This window comes from Carassius auratus, chromosome 17 (genome assembly GCF_003368295.1).
Source record: "Carassius auratus strain Wakin chromosome 17, ASM336829v1, whole genome shotgun sequence".
In the NCBI taxonomy this organism is placed as follows: domain Eukaryota; kingdom Metazoa; phylum Chordata; class Actinopteri; order Cypriniformes; family Cyprinidae; genus Carassius; species Carassius auratus.
The window spans coordinates 1,589,515-1,611,965 of record NC_039259.1 but is presented as its reverse complement, the minus strand read 5'-3'; the positions used below and the strand labels follow the sequence as shown (position 1 = coordinate 1,611,965).

The window sequence follows — 22,451 nt, the reverse complement described above, 5'->3', positions numbered from 1 at the left end:
AGCAACTTCCACGATTATTGTACGTACAAAATTAACAGCACTACAAAGTTTTCACCATTTGGTGAATTTTGCTGTTTTTAATCCAACATATGTAATTTATCCTATGTGATTTGTGCAGAACCAAAGAGTTTTAGCCTCTGTATGCCCCTGTACCACCAAAAAATAATAATAATTATCTCAATAAATGAATGACACATTCATGCAGGTTCTCTTCTGGGGCCTGAGGGACCTGAAGCGAGTGAATCTGGCTCAAGTTGACCGTCCCCGCGTGGACATCGAGTGTGCAGGGAAAGGTGTTCAGTCAGCGCTGATTCAGAACTACAAGAAAAACCCCAACTTCAGCACTCTGGTCAAGTGGTTTGAAGTGGTGAGATTTTACACGTTTAGAACTCAGAAAGTATGAGATATTTTCAAAATGATGTCGATTGCACTACAAATATTTGATAATGTTCATGATTTTCAGGACCTGCCAGAAAACGAGCTCCTCCACCCTCCTCTGAACATCCGTGTGGTGGACTGCCGGGCATTTGGTCGTTACACACTAGTTGGCTCTAATGCCGTCACATCTCTACGCAAGTTCATTTACAGGCCATCGGACAAGAGTGTCAATAGCTGGTCTGCCATGGGTGTGTATGCAGAGATAAAAGCTGGTCAATATGTACATTTAGTTGATAAACTTTAAATGATTGTCTTGTAGAACTCATAGCATAGATGTAGCTATCATCTGAGATCATTTAAATAAAAACAACAACAATATATATATATATATATATATATATATATATATATATATATATATATATATATTTAATATATATTTAATTATGGAAATGGGGGGGGGGGTCTGTCATGAGAACTCTCGGAGGGATTGGTGTGGTAATGTACATGTCAAAGTTAATGTATTTGGAAAGAAATACTGCTGCTGCACATATAACATACAAGGACCCCATAATTGAGTCATTTGATAACTGCTGTTCTTTTCTCCACTTCATCTGTCCCAGAGGCAGAGTAACAGCTCATTAAAAAGTATAAACACAGATGCTTAGTGCTGCTGCTAATATGCTTAATATTTTGCTCCTGCATACAATGCAAACTGTTAACATGACACTTAGTTTAACTTGATTGTGTGACGATTCGCGACCAGTACAACACAGGGAGACGAGAGATCCAATCACAGGTATGCTTTATTGTGGATAATCCAAATTCGTTGTCAGACATGCCAGGGTCAAAACCAGAAATGCAGTCCAAACAAAAACAAACAAACAAGAAAAGAATATGAACGGGAACTCAGAATGTGAGGAAGACACCAAATCTCAGGAAGCGAGAAGACTGGACATATGAAGGGTAAGGACTCCATACAAATAACAGGGAAAGACTGGTATTTATAAGGAGGCTAATGACAATAGATTTATTGCACCTGTTGCAATTAACTGGAGTGCAATTACTGTGAAGACAGGACCAGACTAGAGGAATTCTAGTGCCTATGGTGAAGTGCCTAAGGGGAAGTGAGCCCACTAGTGGACACCTAGGAAAACAGAGACTAGACAGCGTGACATTACCCCCTTCTCCACGGAGCAGCTGCCAGATGCTCCACCCGAACCCCAGGGAAAACCAAACACAGTTTGGAGCAGAAGACCACCACCTCCGTGTGGTCAGGATGGATGCCCCCCAAGGCAGAGCAGAAGGCCACCACAACCGTGTGGTCGGGGCGGAGCAGAAGACCACCACCTCCGTGTGGTCATGACAGATGCCCCCCAGGGCGGAACAGAAGACCACCACATCCTTGTGGTCGATGCAGAAAGCCCCCAGGGCAGAGCAGAAGACCACCACATCCTTGTGGTCGAGGCTGAAGGCCCCCAAGGCGGAGCAGAAGACCACCACATTCGTGCGGCCGGACCAACGGGAGGACGAAACTCTGGTAACCCATGGTGTTTATACTGGATTCCAGAAGCTCGGTGCTGACATGACTCTGCTCATGAAGATTATTGGTGACTTGCATTTGTTCATGAAGATCATTGGTGACTTGTATTTGTTCATGAAGATCAATGGTGACTTGCCTTTGTTCATTAAGATCAAGTGGTGACTTGCCTTTGTTCATGAAGATCACCGGTGACTTGACTCAGTCCTTGAGGATCACCGGTGACTTGACTCAGTCCTTGAGGATCACCGGTGACTTGACTCAGTCCTTGAAAATCACCAGTGACTTGACTCTGTCCTTGAAGATCACCAGTGACTTGACTTGACTCTGAAGGACTCTGAAGGAGTCTCTGGAGGGTCCACGAGCACCTGACTCGACTCTGGAGGGTCCATGAGCACCTGACTCGACTATGGAGGGTTAACCGGAACCTGACTCAACTCTGAAAATTCAACGGTCACCTGACTCGACTCTGGAAGGTCAACAGGAACTAGCCATGACTCTGGAAGGTCAACGGTGACTAACCCTGACTCTGGAAGGTCGACGGTGACTAACCCTGACTCTGGAAGGTCGACGGTGACTAACCCTGACTCTGGAAGGTCGACGGTGATTAACCCTGACTCTGGAAGGTCCATGAACACCTGACTCGACTCTGGGGGGTCAACCGGAACCTGACTCAACTCTGGAAAGTCAAGGGACACCTGACTCGACTCTGGAATGTCAACAGGAATCTGACTTGATTCTGGGAAATCAACTGGAACGTGACTCGACTCTGGAAGGTCAACGGTAACTAACCCTGACTCTGGAAGGTCGATGGTGACTAACCCTGACTCTGGAGGGTCCATGAACACCTGACTCGACTCTGGAGGGTCAACAGGAACCTGACTCAACTCAGGAAAGCCCACTGTAGCTGCCATCCTCTGCAGTAGCTCCAGGCTGGTGGCCATCTTGTGCAGTGTCGCTGGGTTGGTGGCCATCTTGTACTGTGGTGCTGGCTCAGCAGACGTGACGTGAACAGTTTTGGGAATCTCTAGGATCTTTGACATGATGGAGAAATATTCAAAAAAACGTCTCAGCGGCCATCTTGGGTGTTGGCGCTGAGCTGGCGGCCACCTTGCACTGTGGCGCTGGACTGGTGACTACTTTGTGCTGTGGCGCTGTGCTGGCGACCATCTTGCCTCGTGGTGCTGGGTTGGTGGCCACCTTGCATTGTGGCGCTGGAATGGTGACCACTTTGTGCTGTGGCGCTGGGCTAGTGGCCATCTTGCCTCATGGCGCTGAGCTGGTGCCCATCTTGTGCTGTGGTGTGGGGCTGGCTTCCATCTTGCCTCGTGGTGCTCGGTTGGCGGCTATCTTACGCAGCGGTGCTGGCTCAGCCGATTTGCGCCTCCTCTCCTTTCTCTGTCCACAATGGGGAGACGGCGGTTCCCATCCAAACCCGGGTCGACGGGAGGCCACAGTGGAAATCGCTGCCGGACCTCCTCTCGACCACTTACTCCTGAGCGACCTTCCCTTGTTCCATGGAACACAACCAGGCGGGTACCCTCATCCTCATCCGCTCAGTGAATGGGGAGGAAATATGATTAGACATACCGCTGGATCCTTTGTGATGGAGTCCTTATGTGATGATTCGCGACCAGTACAACACAGGGAGACGAGAGATCCAATCACAGGTATGCTTTATTGTGGATATTCCAAATTCGTTGTCAGACATGCCAGGGTCAAAACCAGAAATGCAGTCCAAACAAAAACAAACAAACAAGAAAAGAATAGGAACGGGAACTCAGAATGTGAGGAAGGAAGAATCTCGGGAAGGTTAAGGACTCCATACAAACAACAGGGAAAGACTGGTATTTATAAGGAGGCTAAATGACAATAGATTTCTAGCACCTGATGCAATTAACTGGAGTGCAATTACTGTGAAGACAGGACCAGACTAGAGGAATTCTAGTGCCTATGGTGAAGTGCCTAAGGGGAAGTGAGCCCACTAGTGGACACCCAGGGAAACAGAGACTAGACAGCGTGACAGATTGTGGTTGATCGCGTTTGAGGTCTATTTGGCAGACCACGCAATATACAGTGACATGGATTAGAACAGCATTCACTTATCTTAGACATTGAATTCCCTGTTCTGAAGCGAGGCTACCACACAGGAGAGGACCAATCAGATGTTCCATGTGATAATGATGTCATCAGGTCAGACTGAGTTAGACCTATCAGCTTGTGCCATCTAGAGTTTCATGTCAGAACTCTGTATTTGAACAGTTCATAACTTGTGCAATTCACAACAAAACATAATTTGGAATACAGAAGTTTTTGTAATGTGTCTGAAAGTAGTCTCTCACCAAGGCTGCTTTTATTTGATCAAAAACTGTGATATAGTGTTAACATTTAAAACAGCTGTTTTCTGTGTGAATCTCTGTTAAAGTGTAATGTATTTCTGTGATGCTCCGCTGTATTTTCAGCATCATTCCTCCAGTCTTCAGTGTCACATGATCTTCAGAAATCAGAATAATATGATCATTTACTGCTCAAGAAACATTTCTGATTATTATCAATGTTGAGAATAGTTGTGCTGCACAATATTTTTGTGGATTTATTTTTTTTAGTTCATACTTTTATTCAATAAGGATACATTAAATTGATCATAAATGACAATAAAAACATTCAAAAGGTGTCTATTTCAAAGAAATTTAAACTTTATAAATCAAGGAATCCTCAAAAAATGTAAATGTATGTGTGGCGAGTGGGGCGGGGCCGAGAGGCGTGGGAACGAGGAGTGAGGCCAGGTGTAGTGTTTGGAGATGAGCTACACCTGCGCCCCACCGCCAGTATCGAGTCCCACGTAGGAGATGGAAGGATATAAAACTGGAGTGACGACCATGAAGGACGAGAGAGGACCAGGCCTGGGACATTATTTTATGTTTGCTTTTTATTTGTGCGCGTCAGTCGCCTTGAGGGGCTGACACGCTGTTTTGTGTTTATTTTTGATTATTAAAATGTTTTTGATTCTGCGCTGGTTCCCGCCTCCTTCTTCCCGATGTATGTGGAGTTTCATATCGTTACAGTGGTGCCGAAACCCGGGAGAAGGAGGGACGCGCTGCTGAAGATCCCTCGCCGCTGTGGTGAATCCGCGGTGCCCTCGAGCAGGCGAGGTATGTGCCGCCATGGACGCTCTAGGCGGTGGGCTGGAGCGAGTTGCCGGGGACGGGCGAGCTCGCTGCCGACCGGCCACGATATGGAGGGTCGGCTGCCGTCCGTGAGGGAGCGGAGGAGTCGGCGCCGTTCGCCAGGGGGCCGGAGCCTGCCGCCTCCGTGACGGAATCCGGAGGGGCAGGGAACGGGGGACTCCTGCCGCTGCCCAAAATCGGAGGAGCCGTCGCCATCCACCGGGCGGCGGAGGAGTGTCGTGCCGTCCGCCGTGGGCCATCCAGTGCCACCGCCGGGCACCGCGGAGGAGATCACCCAGCCGGTGGAGGGCCGAGCAGCAGTGCATCTGGGAACCGGATTTTTTTTTTTTTTTCTCCCCTCTCGTCCCTGTCGCTCCTCCTTCCATCTCCTTTTCTCTCGCCTCGTCTGTCCTACCCCCAGGTTCCCGCAGGTCCCCGTGAGCGGTCCCCCCTGGAGGGAAGGGGGGGGGGGGTTGAGTAGAGCGCAGTCTCGAGGGTACCCCCCGGCCTGCGAGGGGCGATGGGGGTATGTGGCGAGTGGGGCGGGGCCGAGAGGCGTGGGAACGAGGAGTGAGGCCAGATGTAGTGATTGGAGATGAGCTACACCTGCGCCCCACCGCCAGTATCGAGTCCCACGTAGGAGATTGAAGGATATAAAACTGGAGCGACGACCGTGAAGGACGAGAGAGGACCAGGCCTGGACAATATTTTATGTGTTTGCTTTTTATTTGTGCGCGTCAGTCGCCGTGAGGGGCTGACGCGCCGTTTTGTATTTATTTTTGAATTATTAAAGTATTTTGATTGTGCGCCAGTTCCCGCCTCCTTCTTCCCGATGTATGTGGAGTTTCATATCGTTACAGTATGTTTAAGGTTTCCACAAAAATACGAATCAGCACAACTGTTTTCAACAAAAGCTGAAAATAATGTATATATTTCTCTATTCTCATCTATACTAAGCATGACTAACATAGTTTTTTCTCTACAGAGGAGGTTGTGATCCACACAGAGCCAGAACCAGTTGTGAAGAAGACTGAGACAGTGGTCAAACTCGACTCAGTAAGAAACGCTGCAAAATACTTGAAATATGTCTATTAACTATAGCAGTCAAACATTCAGACATAACTTACTCATTTAACTGAATCTGTTTCAGGCATCTGATGCCGTGGTTAAGATCGATATGGTATGTAGAAAGATGTCAGATCAGTTTGTTTCTTATTACGTTCAATTCCTATAACATTTATAACTTTGGCATTAATAATTTCATTAGTTTTATGTGTGAAAATGAATTCTGTGTCCTTAACATTGTGACAGCCAGATGATGAGAAAGGTGGGAAAGGGAAAAAGAAGCGAAAGAAGGGTGAAGAGGCGGAAGAGGAGGAGCTGGATGAAAGCATGCTGGACTGGTGGTCCAAATACTTTGCCTCCATTGAAACTCTGACAGAGGTAAGAGCTGTATTCTGCATGTACCAGAAGATGCCTTCAGAATGTATGGTTTGGTTTTTTGAAACAGGATGACTTTATTATACGATTTATTAATGATTTAGATCATTAAAGCACAAGAGGCAGAAGCTGAAGAAAAGGAAGATTTTGAGTCTGGAGAAGGTAAGTCAACAATATGTTTGACAATTGAGTGTAACTTTTAACTTACTTAAAATATGCAAAAGCTTAATAAGATGGCAGCTATGCATGCACAACTAAAAATAAATGCCCAGGTGCATTTGTAAAGACTTTAAGGGACTTTGTATAAGCTTATACTTTGATATTTGCCTATGATATATAATTAGATGCATTATGTAAAGCATCTACATGAATTCTATTAAAACATTTTTTTTACTGCCCAAACAAATCTATTTGATAGATATACATATAATTCTCAAAGTCCATAATAATTAAAAGTACATTAACAATCCTGTTCAGAAGTTTGTACACCCTTGATTGTTTGCCCTGATTACCAAATATGTTCCTCATGCCTCTGAAATGAAAGGGACCAGGAAAAAGAGAGGAAAAGGAAACAAGAACAAAGCCATGCCTGCACAAGTACCAGAGAAGAAGCACAAAATTGAAGAGCTGAAGGTACATTTGTAGCTTAGTTAAGATTTAAAGGAATAGTTGACCCAAAACATTATCTGAAACGGTCTTCACCCTCAGTTCATCCGCTTGTGAAACTGTTGCTTCCTATGAGTGATGTCTGGTGCGTCAGAGTTTGACTTGACTTAAGCGCTGCACTTCAAGATGGAGTGATTGTAGTAAGCTGTTCTGAAGACATTTGATGACTTGAGGATAAGCACATTTTCATTGTTGGGTTAAAAATTCATTTTCAAGAGCAAAAGTCCATTTCAGAAGGAAATGCCTAAACCTTTAAGTCATCAGTCTGTTTGGAGAGCGTATGGGATGCCTTGTGGAGGTAAAAAAATGTGTGAAATCATGTTTCTTCCACAGATGTACAACAGAGAGCTTGAATATGAGTTTGACACCTTTGAAGACTGGCTTCACACTTTTAACCTTTATCGAGGCAAGTGTTCAGATGATGCTGACGTTGAGCAGAATGCAGCTGATGAAGACAGACTGATTGGCAAATTCAAGGTTTGTTGTCACTCATTGCTTTCTGTCATCTTCTCTCTCGCTTTTGACTTGCTGTTTCTCCATATATTCATTTGGACAAATCTACTCTTGCTTTATTATAACAGTTTTTTATACATTTTAGATTAATAGTAATGTTACTGAAAGTATAAAATAACACAAACTGAAATATGGGAATTGTGTAGTGTAGTCTAATCAGAACTAATGTTTTATTTGAGCTCAGAATATGTTCCTGAAATACTTCTTTTGAATGTTTCTGTTCTTAAGAAAAAAAAAAAAAAAACTATGGAAGCCTGTTTTCACCCATGGGATAAAAAAAAAAAAATTGTTATCTGCAAATGTATTCTTGTAATTCTGAGAAGAAGAAAAAAAGAATTGTCTGAATTGGGAGATGTTAACTGAGTTAATAAGTCACACTTGCAAGACATAAACAAAAGCAATTTGAGAAAAATAAAGTCAGAATTGTGGGATAAAAAGTGATATATAAACTAAAAATCCAGACTTTTCTTCAAAAAATGTATTAACAGTTTATTTCTTGTAATTTTTAGAATCCATGTGAAAAAAAATTATTCCATTTCGTCAACGTTTCTATCAGTATAAACATCATTCTATGAAATGTGTCTTTTGCAGTTTTTGATAAGAACAGCCCACTAAGCACATTCAACAGTTTAGAGGTCTGGGGTCTCATTTATAAATGTTGCGTACACATAACATAGGCATAGAAATTGCATACACAATTTTCCAGGCACATATCAGGATTTCTAAAAAATAAACTTGGTGTAAATATGTACGCATCTTACAAATATTATAGACCATGCGTACACAACCTTTTTACTGGCTTGAGAAAAGTAATAAAGATAACAGCGATTTTAAAATCTGCCTTTCGATTAACATTAAATAGTCCACTCTCATTAATAGAGATTTTCACCGAAAATACAAAGTCATTACGCAAAAGTTTAACAAAAATTATATGAATTAAGGCATATTTAGTGGATGCGCTTGATCACTTTAAACTAAACTGCAGATCTCATGCTATACGAAAATATTTCAGTGAGAACAATAATCAACGATGCACACTTTCTTTGATATTATGGCGGACACGGCTGGATTCAGTGGTCCACGGTCCATTGTCCAGTTTGAATAGGTCTAATGATAATAGTTTACTGTTCAACCGCAGCCGTGTGAAGGCATCTCCACAACATTATGAAATATACCACTGTATCTGAAGGAACAATGGTAGAAAATGGTAAATAGCATTTTTTCTCTTTAGGCTACTTTGTCAGTGACGCATGGAGTCAGACAATTCTATTTACACTGCAATAAATATAGGCTAAAAGATGTTCACCTTATCAGCAAAACTGCATAAATTAAATTAAATTTGAATTGTTTAAACAATTGAAATACTTTTTGGCCAGTGGAACATAATGAGATCAAATCTGTGGAGATCACAATCTTCCCCTGACTGGGATCTATAAAGGGATTTGGGTAGCACTTTATTTTACAGTCCTGTTCCCCATGTACATACTTATTGTAATTATTATAATAAGTAAATAGTATGTAATAACTAGGTACTAACCCTGAACCTACCCCTAAACCTAACCCTACCCCATGTAGGTACCTTGTGTTACCAGAACTTTCTTAGATAAATACACTGTAAGTACACTATAAGTACATGTTAGTATACGTACTGTAAAATAAAGTGCAACCGGGATTTTTGTGCAGGTTCTGGCAATGTTTTATAAATCTGAAAAATGTTGTGCATACCCAAAATCTAGCTTTTGTGCATACGTACACGTTCAACAGATATCTTTATAAATGAGACCCCTGATCTTTTGGTTTGTGTGTCCTTTAGGGATCCATGTGCATCTACAAAGTCCAAGCATTGGAAGATGTGTCCAGAGAAATGAGCTTTGATGCTAACATGGGCATGTTCCAGAACATCCCACACAACGACCCCGTTAACGTCCTCGTCCGAGTCTATGTCATCCGGGTATGTAGTACTAAACACAGAGGTACGTTGAGGGTTTTCCCCGTTTGGCTGTTTAAACAAATGCGTGGCTTTGTCTCAGGCAACAGAACTGCATCCTGCAGACATCAATGGGAAGGCCGACCCGTATATCTCCATCAAGCTCGGGAAGACAGAGATCAAGGACAAAGAGAACTACATCTCCAAACAACTCAACCCTGTGTTTGGAAAGTGAGTACATTAGCACAGAGATTTTGGTGTTCTGTTTCAAGTGTTCTCACTTGATTAATATTAACTTCAAACTTCAAACTCGCAGGTCTTTTGATATTGAAGCGACGCTCCCGATGGATTCCACCCTCACCGTGTCCATCTACGACTGGGATTTGGTGGGAACTGATGACCTGATTGGGGAGACAAAGATTGACTTGGAGAACCGTTACTACAGCAAGCACAGGGCAACATGTGGTCTCAGCGCCAGCTACGCAATGTGTGTATTCTTTCAAACACGTTGCAAAATCTCTCGCATTAGTCATTTTTATTAGGTTAACTATGTTTTGTAACTTCTTTTTTTCTCAGATTTAGTTTAATATTTCAAGTTAATGCCTTGAACTAGCTTAGTTTATTTATTTTCTTTTCTTTCAGGTAAATGTTTATTTAAGAAATTAACATTTTTATGGTTTTAGTTTAAGTTATAAAATATAAAAATCTAAAAAAATGAATTTAATTGAATTCAACAACATTTCATATTTAATTTAGTCCTAAAACATCCTAAAATAAATAAAAATAAAAAACGAATAAAATGGCTAAGCACACAACAAATTACTAAGACTAAGATGAAAATGAAAACAAAAAAATCTAAAACTAATAAAACTAAAATAGTATTTCACTGATACCAAAATAACACTGTAATAAATCTTATAAATGAAAGAATTTTCACAAATGGAAAAATGCCATGATCTGGGGCAACAATTTAGCATTTTCAAAAAAGCATCTTTCAAAGAAATATTTTGTAACATTATAAATCTACTTACTGTCACATTTAATCAATTTAGTATGTCCTTGCTAAATAAAAGTACTATATTGTTGCATAAACTGTCATAAACTACCATTTAAAAGTTTGAAGCAGCACACTTCTTTATCACATTGATAAAATGTAACAAAATGTTTCCTGAGCTAAAATGCGACTAAAATGAAACTGTATTTTTTTTGTAAGTATTTTATAAACTGAAAAATACTGACATGATCTGAGGTAACTAGAATTAGCAATATTGCTGTTACATGGCATGTTTCAAAAGGGCTTGCGGGATAACATGTTTCTTACCATTTTTTTTTAGTCATGGCTATAATGTGTGGAGGGACCCAATGAAGCCAACCCAAATCCTTGCCAAACTCTGCAAAGATGGAAAAATGGATCCGCCCCAGTACGGCCCAGGGGGAAAAGTCAAAGTGGCGAACAGAGTTTACACGGGACTGACTGAAATTGAAGATGAAAATGGTGTGCACGTTTTCAAAAACCGTTTTGAAAGGCATTACTGCATTATACATTCATTCATTTCCCATAATGAAAGCAGCACATAAAAACAAATGTACATGTTTTTTTTCTGACAGGACTGAAGAAACAGACAGATGAGCACCTGGCTCTTGCTGTTCTAAACCGCTGGGAAGATATGCCACGGATCGGCTGCAAACTCGTCCCAGAGCACGTGGAGACGAGACGTCTCCTGAATCCAGATAAACCTGGGATGGAGCAGGTCAGGGATAATGTCCTAAACGGTACTGCTGTCTGCTAATGAAATGGTACTAATGAATGTGAGGGCTTCTGATGTAGGGGAGGATTGAGTTGTGGGTGGACATGTTCCCGAAGGATATGCCTGCGCCTGGACCCGCTGTCGATATTTCACCAAGAAAGCCAAAGAAGTAGGAAGCATTGAGTGAAATTCTTCAGCAACATACAGATGAATATTTTATATTCTAACTATATTTCGGTCATTGACAGGTTTGAGCTCAGGGTGATCGTGTGGAACACAGACGAAGTCGTTCTGGAGGACGATGACATTTTCACGGGGGAAAAATCCAGTGACATATTTGTTAGAGGGTATGGGGTCTTTTACAGTCAAATCTGGATCACATAATCATATTTCAAAAGTTACGTACAAGTTAGTGTTGGGTGATACACTCAATTGTCATATCGTCAGATCACTGATACACTATATTATCGGTATATTATTTCATTATTTATTTGCATAGTAAAACGAAACTCCAGCAGAAGGGTAAAAGAAGCCTAATGTTTTTAATATGACTAAAGCTGTTTTTAACATGATAATAATTTAATGAAAACATTGTAAGTCTTACATTTCCTCAGTTATTCAAAAACCAGCTACAGAAAATTAGCAAAGAACATTTACATTATACATAGTTATTTTAAAATGTTATAATATTTCACAATATTACTGTATTTTTTATCAAATACATGCAGCATTGGTGAACAGAAGAGACTCAAATACACATATCTTTCATTACATATCTTTTCACGTAACTTGTTGTGACCAACAGATGGCTGAAAGGTCAACAAGAAGACAAGCAGGACACAGACGTCCACTATCACTCTTTGACCGGAGAGGGCAATTTCAACTGGCGCTTCATTTACCCCTTTGACTACCTACAAGCCGAAGAGAAAATCGTCATCTCAAAGAAAGAGTCCATGTTTTCTTGGGACGAGACGGAGTATAAAATTCCTGCTCGACTGAATTTGCAAGTGTGGGATGCGGATCACTTCTCTGCAGATGACTTCTTGGGTGTGCTGTTGTATTTTTACGATGTAAAGTCATTTTACATCCAGGCTCAATCTTAATGACCTTCATTCATGCTGGCACATGTGTGTTTCAGGTGCAATTGAACTAGACCTGAACCGGTTTCCTCGTGGTGCGAAGACAGCCAAGCAGTGCTCCATTGATATGGTGATAAACGAGCAAGACATGCCCATGGTCAACATCTTCAAACAGAAGAGAATTAAAGGCTGGTGGCCATTTGTGGCCCGGGATGAAAACGATGAGCTGGAAATTACAGTAAGTGAACTACACATCAATATACTGATAATGTAAAGCTAAGAACCTTTTGTTGGTACAAATGTGCATGATTTTTCTTTTGTTAAAATACAAAAGTTTATATTTTTCAGAATATCCAAACTGCTAAGACATTCTTTTAAAGAAAGTTAACCTTTTTTTAAAGTACATGGCTTTTATAGTAAGCTAAAACTTAAACCATAAAGATATGAAAATAAGCCCTAAACTTACTGTATTTTATTCAGTTTGACTTGATGTACTAAAATAAATGTAAAAAAAAAAAAAATAATACATAAATAAAAATGTAAAATATATACACATTTTTTTAAAATAAAATTAATAAAAATACAAAACAAACAAACAAACAAAAAAAGACCAAAACTTTAAACTAAAGTGAAAATGAAAAGAGAAATTATTCAAATAAAATCTTCTTAACAAATAATCTTGCTGCAAGCAGAAAAGGGGCCACGAACAACAGAGGCAAAATAAAAAGTATTAGTACATCTGCAAAAATTAGTCATTAATGACATTTTAATATGATTTTACTCAAAACGGCTGAAAAATCATAAATACAATCAATAGTACAATAATTTTCAGATACAGTGTGACATCATGCCATCAAATTTGTTGATGTGGTAAACAAAAACTTTTTGTGTATCTCCATGAAAATAGTTTGGTTTCAAAGAAATTCAAATTAGCAGACAGGAAGTTTGGCCTATTATGATATATATCAAGATCTATTTTAGGGCAATAGGCAAAGTTAAAGAGATACTCAACCCCAAAATAAAAGTAAATTACATTAATCACTTACCCCATATCGTTTCAAACCCATAAAAGCTTTGTTTGTCTTCAGAACACAGTTTAAGATATTTTGGATGAAAACCAGAAGGCTTGAGACTGTCCCATAGACTGCCAAATAACTTACACTGTCAAGGTCCAGAAAAGTGTGAAAGAAATGGTCAGAATACGGGTTTGGAATGACATGGGGGTAAAGTGATTAATTAGCATTTCTTTTTAATTTTCTTATAAATTTTGATCACAAGGAGGCGTTTAAACATTCTTGTTATGTGAAAAGAAAACCAGTATAAGATATAGACAAACATGCCGTGAGTATTTAAACTAAACCATCCATACGGGGATCTAGACAGGTGGTGCTGGGGAGGAGGAGGGAGTTACAGCAACACTAGTGCAAAGACTATTTAAATACAATTTCAATAGCTGACATATTGTAATAGTAGTCATATTTATATGTTCAATTTTCAGGCTACATATTTTTTGTGCTACAGCTAAAGTACAGCGATGTACAGGTGCTGGTGATATAATTAGAATATTATCAAAAAGTTGATTTATTTCACTAATTCCATTCAAAAAGGGAAACTTTATATATTAATTCATTAAACACAGACTGATATATTTCAAATGTTTATTTCTTTTAATTTTCATTATTATAACTGACAACTAATCTCAGAAAATTATAATATTGTGAAAAGGTTCAATATTGACGACACCTGGTGTCACACTCTAATCAGCTAATTAACTCAAAACACCTGCAAAGGTCTTTAAATGGTCTCTCAGTCAAGTTCTGTAGGCTACACAATCATGGGGAAGACTACTGACTTGACAGTTGTCCAAAAGACGACCACTGACACCTTGCACAAGGAGGTCAAGACACAAAAGGTCATTGCAAAAGAGGCTGGCTGTTCACAGAGCTCTGTGTCCAAGCACATTAATAGAGAGGCGGAGGGAAGGAAAAAATGTGGTAGAAAAGAGTGTACAAGTAATAGAGATAACTGCACCCTGGAGAGGATTGAGAAACAAAACCCATAAAAAATGTGGGGGAGATTCACAAAGAGTGGACTGCAGCTGGAGTCAGTGCTTCAAGAACCACTACACACAGACGTCTGTAAGACTTGGGTTTCAGCTTCACATTCCTTGTGTCAAGCCACTCTTGAACAACAGACAGCGTCCCAGAGTCTGGGTCCCAGAGTCTGGAGGAAGAGAGGAGAGGCACACAATCCACGTTACTTGAGGTCCAGTGTAAAGTTTCCACAGTCGGTGATGGTTTGAGGTGCCATGTTCCTGCTGCTGACCAACTTTATGGAGATGCAGATTTCATTTTCCAACAGAACTTGGCACCTGCGTACAGATACCAAAGGACCATGGTATCCCTGTTCTTAATTGGCCAGCAAACTCGCCTGACCTTAACCCCATAGAAAGTCTATGGGGTATTGTGAAGAGGAAGATGTGATATGTCAGACCCAACAATGCAGAAGAGCTGAAGGCCACTATCAGAGCAACCCGGGCTCATAACACCTGAGCAGTGCCACAGACTGATCCACTCCATGCCGCACTGCTGAAGTAATTCAGGCAAAAGGAGCCCCAACTAAGTAATGAGTGCTGTACATGCTCATACTTTTCATGTTCATACTCTTCAGTTGGCCAAGATTTCTAAAAATCCTTTCTTTGTATTGGTCTTAAGTAATATTCAAATTTTCTGACATACTGAATTTGGGATTTTCCTTAGTTGTCAGTTATAATCATAAAAATTTAAATAAATAAACATTTGAAATATATCAGTCTGTGTGTAATGAATGAATATTAGATACAAGTATCACTTTTTGAATGGAATAATGGGATATTCTAATTCTAATTATATGACCAGCACCTGTATTTAACTACATGAAACTAGAATTAAGTTAAGGATTAGCTTAGTTTGTTATCTGTAAATATGCATAATTTACGTGATTAATATAGTCAAATATATTTAATTCGTAACTACTTCAACGTTAACTGAAGGCTTACCAATATTTCTTATTCTTCCAACAACGTGCTAAACAGCAGCTAAAACATGATGATCCTGTGACCTCCTGCATGTCATATGGACTATATGGTGCTTTTTGGGGCTTGGTAGTAAAAAGTACCTTTTCCTTTCAGCAGTGCTTTAAAGACTCATCAGAATGTATCTTCCTTTATGTTGAGTGAAAGAACATTATACAAAATTTACATTTTTGCATGATCTGACTCTTTAAACAATAAAAATGCTCATCCTAATTGATCAGTGTGCACTTGTAGCATTTTCTGTTCAGCTTTTATGATTTGAACCATGTCTTTTATCCCTTAAGGGAAAAGTAGAAGCAGAGCTTCACCTGCTGACAGGTGAGGAGGCTGAGAAGAGTCCCGTTGGTGAAGGACGCAATGAACCAGAGCCTCTGGAGAAACCAAAGTAAGAGCACCATTTGTCTTTACATCTACCTTCAGTGCTTCACTCATTTTCACCTTCACTAAAGTATAAAAATGTAAGTATTTATTTATTGAACTAAATATTTTATAGCACTTTAAAAAAAAAAAAATTAACATTTATTTAGAATACTGAAAACATTTTGTCACCCAATTCTTTAATAAATACAATAAAAGAGCGCTTCATATCAAATAAATGAAAGCTTGTTGTTTTCCTGCTTCCAGCTTTGATTGAAGACTTAAAATGAAGAGTTCATTTGCAAAAAAATATATAACTCAGTTTTTAAACTTTTTCAAAAATCATGTTTTATTTTAAGTAAAAATAACAAAAAAAGAAAATATAGCTAACACAATAAATCACAATAAAAACATATTTTTTTTTAAATGAAGAAACAAAGTTATCTGTTTTTGCAAATTCCATTGTTTAGCATACAATCTCTGAAACATGCTGTATTAAAGAAAATAGTTTCACCCCAAATATCAGCCTGCTGCTTAATTATAATTTCATACAGAAACCTTGAGAAGTAGCTGCCAATTGAATTTAAAGATGATCGTTAGTAACTGGTGAAGAGACCTGGGACACATCTGGTGAAATGGTGTTAGTTTCCTTTAAAAGTGTCCTGTGATCAGAACAGACATGGGATCCCTCAGATGTTGAGATCTGATTCATTTTTATTTTTAAGTTATCTGAATACTTTTATAGCCAGTCAATATAATGATGAAAAATGTTAGTGCTAACGTGCTTTTGTTTAAGTGTAAAGTAGATCAGTGTTTTCCTAATGCTTTCTCAACCTTTCTCAATATATCCACCGACAAGGTCAATGAATTTTGGGCACCACCTGATATCAAAAGACTAAACGGGCATCATTCAAAGAATGAAATTGAGTTGAGCATTTAGTGGTTTCAGGGAGAGCTTTCTGTGCTGATGTAAACCATTACATTTGGTTATGCTATTCACAAAGACACTTTGACAGTAGAACTAGTATGTCTCCCAGTACACACATCTGAATAAGTTGAAAATAAATTCCCAATTCATAATGATTTTGAGATTTTACCACAGGTTTTTCTTTGTCCCACCAGCCGCCCCGACACTACATTCCTGTGGTTCCTTATCCCGCTAAAGGCAGTCCGTCATCTCGTCTGCAACCAGTACAAGTGGCTGGTCATCAAAATTGTGTTGGTTCTGCTGTTATTAGCGATGCTGGGCTTGTTTCTGTACAGTATGCCAGGTTACATGGTGAAAAAGCTTCTAGGGGCTTGAAAAGCTTTCTCAACATTATTTCACTTTACTGAAGCGGTTGTTTTTTTAGATTATCCATTTGTTTGTTGGAGAAGTCATATGCATACTTCTTGTTTTTCATCTGTGTTAAATTCATAAATCATTACTGCTTTAACTGAATTATCATAAACATACTATTAAATAGCAAAGCCCAGCTGAGAACATGAAGACATTGATGCTCATCAAACGTTGACAGGAGATTGTGTTTCAGCTCTTACATTTTAAGCATTGAAAACCTTTCAATCAATTGTAGTCGTTAGTTCTTTGTGTTTTCGGATAGCATACAAAATCTAAAAACGTAGTGGTCTCATTTGTCTGCACCATCCAGTGCTGATGTAAAATGTTTTTTGTTTTGTTTTTTAATATTAATTCATACGCTTCTGAGATTTTCAGATTGGTGGAAGTTAAGTTTTTCTTCACTGAAAGATGTGTTAATGTGTGCTTTGGATGCTAATAATAAATCAATAAAGAAAACTGCATTCATTTTATTTATTAACAGTTCATGAAAATGGTACATTTCCTGCACCTGAACTCTTAAAAACCAGCCCAGTCGTGGATAATTGTCCCTCAATACTTCACAATGAACAGCCCCATTACCCCCTCTTTGGCTCTGTTCCTCTACAGTACAATTATGTCATTAATAACTTACCCTCATGTCGTTCCAAACCTGTAAGACCTCAGTTTATCTCCAGAACACAGTTTAAGATATTTTAGATTTAGTCCGAGAGCTCTCAGTCCCTCCATTGAAGCTGTGTGTACGGTATACTGTCCATGTCCAGAAAGGTAAGAAAAACATCATCAAAGTAGTCCATGTAACATCAGAGGGTCAGTTAGAATTTTTTGAAGCATCGAAAATACATTTTGGTCCGAAAATAGCAAAAACGACGACTTTATTCAGCATTGTCTTCTCTTCTGTTTCTGTTGTGAGAGAGAGTTCAAATCAAAGCAGTTAGTGATATCTGGTTCACGACTGACACAGAGAGCATCTGAACTGAATTAGAGATACGAACCGTTTAAAACGATTCAGTTCGATTTGGTGAACTGAATGATTCGTTCGCGAACCGGATATCCAGACTGCTATGTTTTGAACTCTCTCTCACAACAGACTAAATAAGTCGTAATTTTTGCTATTTTTGGCAGTGTTGAGTACTCGAGACTCGGACTTGGTCTTGGACTCAGTCACGAGACCGTATTTTAATGGTCTCGGTCTTATCATGGACTCATTGTGCATTTTGACTCAGTATTGACTCGGACTCAAACATATTAGGAATCAGACTTATGCCTGAGTCCACTCGAGTCCCAATCAGAATATTTCATGATTATTACTGTATGTTAATGTTTCTTTAAATTGATGTATAATTGACACATCCAATGACTGGTGATTTTCTTGTGACGTGAGACGTTAGCATAATGTTAGTGCAGAGGCAGCTGGATTTTTTTTTAATGTCTGTTACATCAAGCATTATTCAGTTTGCATATAAGAGCCACAAAGAGTTCGTATGCAGTAAGACTCTAAAATAGAAACATTCTGGGATATGCAAATTCTGTGGTACATCAATCACAGAAGCAAAGAGAACAACTTCCAATTTTCATCGACATGTGGAGTGAAAGCACAAAGAAAGGTAAGATTAAGAACTCATAATTTCTTGTATATGCATACATTTTATGCATCAGCTAATGCTTAGTTCGACCGCAGCGCAGAAGTCTACTTTTTAGTCTGGCTGCCGTCAGTTTCTCTCCCACACCTTGACCCGCCCGCTCGCTTCTATTTTACACTAAGTTACCCTCCTGCCATCCCCCTGTAGTGATCCCGCTTTCCAGAAAGCCACAAACTCGATCCTTTCTGAACTCGGGTCTTGACTCGGACTCGATCCTTTCTGAACTCGGTCTTGACTCGGACTCGACCCTTTCTGAACTCGGTCTTGACTCGGACTCAACCCTTTCTGGACTCGGTCTTGACTCGGACTCAACCCTTTCTGAACTCGGTCTTGACTCGGACTCAACCCTTTCTGAACTCGGTCTTGACTCGGACTCAACCCTTTCTGGACTCGGTCTTGACTAGGACTCGACCCTTTCTGAACTCTGTCTTGACTCGGACTCGACCCTTTCTGGACTCGGGTCTTGACTCGGACTCGACCCTTTCTGGACTCGGGTCTTGACTCGGACTCGACCCTTTCTGGACTCGGGTCTTGACTCGGACTCGACCCTTTCTGAACTCGGTCTTGACTAGGACTCAACCCTTTCTGGACTCGGTCTTGACTCGGACTCAACCCTTTCTGAACTCGGTCTTGACTAGGAATCAACCCTTTCTGGACTCGGGTCATGACTCGGACTCAACCCTTTCTGAACTCGGTCTTGACTCGGACTCAACCCTTTCTGGACTCGGGTCTTGACTCGGACTCGACCCTTTCTGGACTCGGGTCTTGACTCGGACTCGACCCTTTCTGGACTCGGGTCTTGACTCGGACTCAACCCTTTCTGAAGTCGGTCTTGACTAGGACTCAACCCTTTCTGAAGTCGGTCTTGACTAGGACTCAACCCTTTCTGGACTCGGTCTTGACTCGGACTCAACCCTTTCTGGACTCGGGTCTTGACTCGGATTCAACCCTTTCTGAACTCGGTCTTGACTCGGACTCGACCCTTTCTGGACTCGGGTCTTGACTCGGACTCGACCCTTTCTGGACTCGGGTCTTGACTCGGACTCGACCCTTTCTGAACTCGGTCTTGACTCGGACTCGACCCTTTCTGGACTTGGGTCTTGACTCGGACTCGACCCTTTCTGGACTCGGGTCTTGACTCGGACTCAACCCTTTCTGAACTCGGTCTTGACTAGGACTCAACCCTTTCTGGACTCGGTCTTGACTCGGACTCAACCCTTTCTGAACTCGGTCTTGACTCGGACTCGACCCTTTCTGGACTCGGTCTTGACTAGGACTCAACCCTTTCTGAACTCGGTCTTGACTCGGACTCGACCCTTTCTGAACTCGGTCTTGACTAGGACTCGACCCTTTCTGAACTCGGTCTTGACTCGGACTCGACCCTTTCTGAACTCGGTCTTGACTAGGACTCGACCCTTTCTGGACTCGGGTCTTAACTCGGACTCGACCCTTTCTGGACTCGGGTCTTGACTCGGACTCGACCCTTTCTGGACTCGGGTCTTGACTCGGACTCGACCCTTTCTGGACTCGGTCTTGACTCGGACTCGACCCTCTCTGAACTCGGTCTTGACTCGGACTCGACCCTCTCTGGACTCGGTCTTGACTCGGACACGACCCTTTCTGAACTCGGTCTTGACTCGGACACGACCCTCTCTGGACTCAGGTCTTGACTCGGACTCGACCCTTTCTGAACTCTGTCTTGATTCGGACTCGACCCTCTCTGGACTCGGACTCGACCCTTTCTGGACTCGGGTCTTGACTCGGACTTGACTCTTTCTGAACTCGGTCTTGACTCGGACTCGACCCTTTCTGAACTCGGTCTTGACTTGGACTCGACCCTCTCTGAACTCGGTCTTGACTCAGACTCAACCCTCTCTGGACTCGGGTCTTGACTCGGACTCGACCCTCTCTGAACTCCGTCTTGACTTGGACTCGACCCTTTCTGAACTCAGTCTTTACTCGAACTCGACCCTTTCTGAACTCGGACTCGAATGAGCTGGTCTCGACTACAACACAGGTTTTTGGATCAAAATGTATTTTCGATGCTTCAAAATATTCTAACTGACCCTCTGATGTCACATGGACTACTTTTTACCTTTCTGGACATGGACCTGGACAGTATACCGTACACACAGCTTCAATTGAGGGACTGAGAGCTCTCGGACTAAATCTAAAATATCTTAAACTGTGTTCAGAAGATGAACAGATGTCTTACTCGTTTGGAACAACATGAGGGTGAGTTATTAATGACATAACTAACCCTTTAAGTTGGAGCACGTTTTTTCAAAACTGTTTACATCGTAAGATTTTTTAACAAAGCAAACCAGTTTGAGATGACAAATAAAAAACAAGTAAAATGACAAATTCCTGTAGTTTTTTCCTGTCTGCAAAGTCCTTCGATATTGTAAACTCACCCAACACCATGAGGAAAATTTTGCCACTTGGTGAAACAACAGAATAAAGGGGGGGGGGGGGGGGGTGAAATGCTCGTTTTCACTCAATATCCTGTTAATCTTGAGTACCTATAGAGTAGTACTGCATCCTTCATAACTCCAAAAAGTCTTTAGTTTTATTATATTCATAAGAGAAAGATAGTCTTTACCGATTTTTCCCGGAAAAACACGACCAGCTGGAGGCGTGACGTGTGGGCAGAGCTAAAGAATCACGAGCACGAGTAGGCTTTTGCGTTGAGAGCGTCTGGAAGCTGTAACGCAGATCCAGAGGCTGAAATTGAACAAGAGCAGCATCAGCAACGACGTCTCTATGTGGTATGTACTAAAACTGTATATATTTGCTTAGCGGTTTTGGAAAATGACTAAGTTCCACCTTATGTCGTCTTTTTTTTTTAAGCTGTACATGTGGAAAGTGCAGTTTGATGACAACATCGCATGTTGTTTACTTGATGTGCTTACGCGCCGATAGCTAAGTTAACAACACAGAGATATTTTAAGCAGTTTTACTCACTGCCTGCGGTTCCAACACACGATCGTGAGCCTTTTTCGTTGGGATTGCATCATCCTTAAGAAATGAACGATGTGCAAATCCGGCGTCAAACTGGACCTTGTTTGTAAAACAAGCATCTTCGAAATGCAGGGAACAAACAAAAACACTTGCACAACTCCGTTGATGCTCTGTAAAAATAAACTCCATCCACTGGTCCCTTAATGCTGTTTTTTCTTTGGTAATCTGTGCAGGGTTGTCTTGCCCTGGCAACCAAAAACACACTCCTTTTGTGACATTTCGTGATGCTCTCGCTTTGATCAGTGAATCTCTGTTGTGCTCTCAGTGCTCTGCTATACGGGAGCGCGCTCTTCCGGCAGAAGTGCCTCAGGACCCATATAAGGAAATTCCGCTCCATTTAACGTCACACAGAGCCATACTCAAAAAAAACTTTCCCAAACTTGGTACAAACTTTGGAACAGAAATACTCCTTCAAACATACAACTTAATTTTTGAAACTTTGTCCATGTTTAGCATGGGAATCCAACTCTTTAACAGTGTAAAAAACTCAGTATGCATGAAATAGCATTTCACCCCCCCTTTAAATGTACAGAGGTTATATTACATTCAAGTGATCGTTTGGT

The 22,451-nt window shown here is 40.9% G+C and overlaps 1 protein-coding gene across 1 annotated transcript in view; it reads left to right on the top strand.

Moving 5' to 3' along the window:
- Window positions 1–17,631, top strand: part of LOC113116947 (otoferlin-like) — a 38,942-nt gene extending 21,311 nt beyond the window's left edge. Inside the window, exons 24-42 of the mRNA XM_026285257.1 lie at window positions 206–367; window positions 464–626; window positions 6,071–6,141; window positions 6,236–6,265; window positions 6,397–6,528; window positions 6,630–6,687; window positions 7,070–7,158; window positions 7,525–7,668; window positions 9,518–9,655; window positions 9,735–9,862; window positions 9,948–10,118; window positions 10,966–11,126; window positions 11,240–11,382; window positions 11,460–11,548; window positions 11,628–11,726; window positions 12,185–12,426; window positions 12,518–12,696; window positions 15,816–15,916; window positions 17,011–17,631. Coding sequence (XP_026141042.1) covers window positions 206–367; window positions 464–626; window positions 6,071–6,141; window positions 6,236–6,265; window positions 6,397–6,528; window positions 6,630–6,687; window positions 7,070–7,158; window positions 7,525–7,668; window positions 9,518–9,655; window positions 9,735–9,862; window positions 9,948–10,118; window positions 10,966–11,126; window positions 11,240–11,382; window positions 11,460–11,548; window positions 11,628–11,726; window positions 12,185–12,426; window positions 12,518–12,696; window positions 15,816–15,916; window positions 17,011–17,191 — 2,481 coding nt within the window. The 3' untranslated portion in view covers window positions 17,192–17,631. The remainder of the gene's footprint in view (window positions 1–205; window positions 368–463; window positions 627–6,070; window positions 6,142–6,235; window positions 6,266–6,396; window positions 6,529–6,629; window positions 6,688–7,069; window positions 7,159–7,524; window positions 7,669–9,517; window positions 9,656–9,734; window positions 9,863–9,947; window positions 10,119–10,965; window positions 11,127–11,239; window positions 11,383–11,459; window positions 11,549–11,627; window positions 11,727–12,184; window positions 12,427–12,517; window positions 12,697–15,815; window positions 15,917–17,010) is intronic.
- Window positions 17,632–22,451: the final 4,820 nt, after the last annotated feature.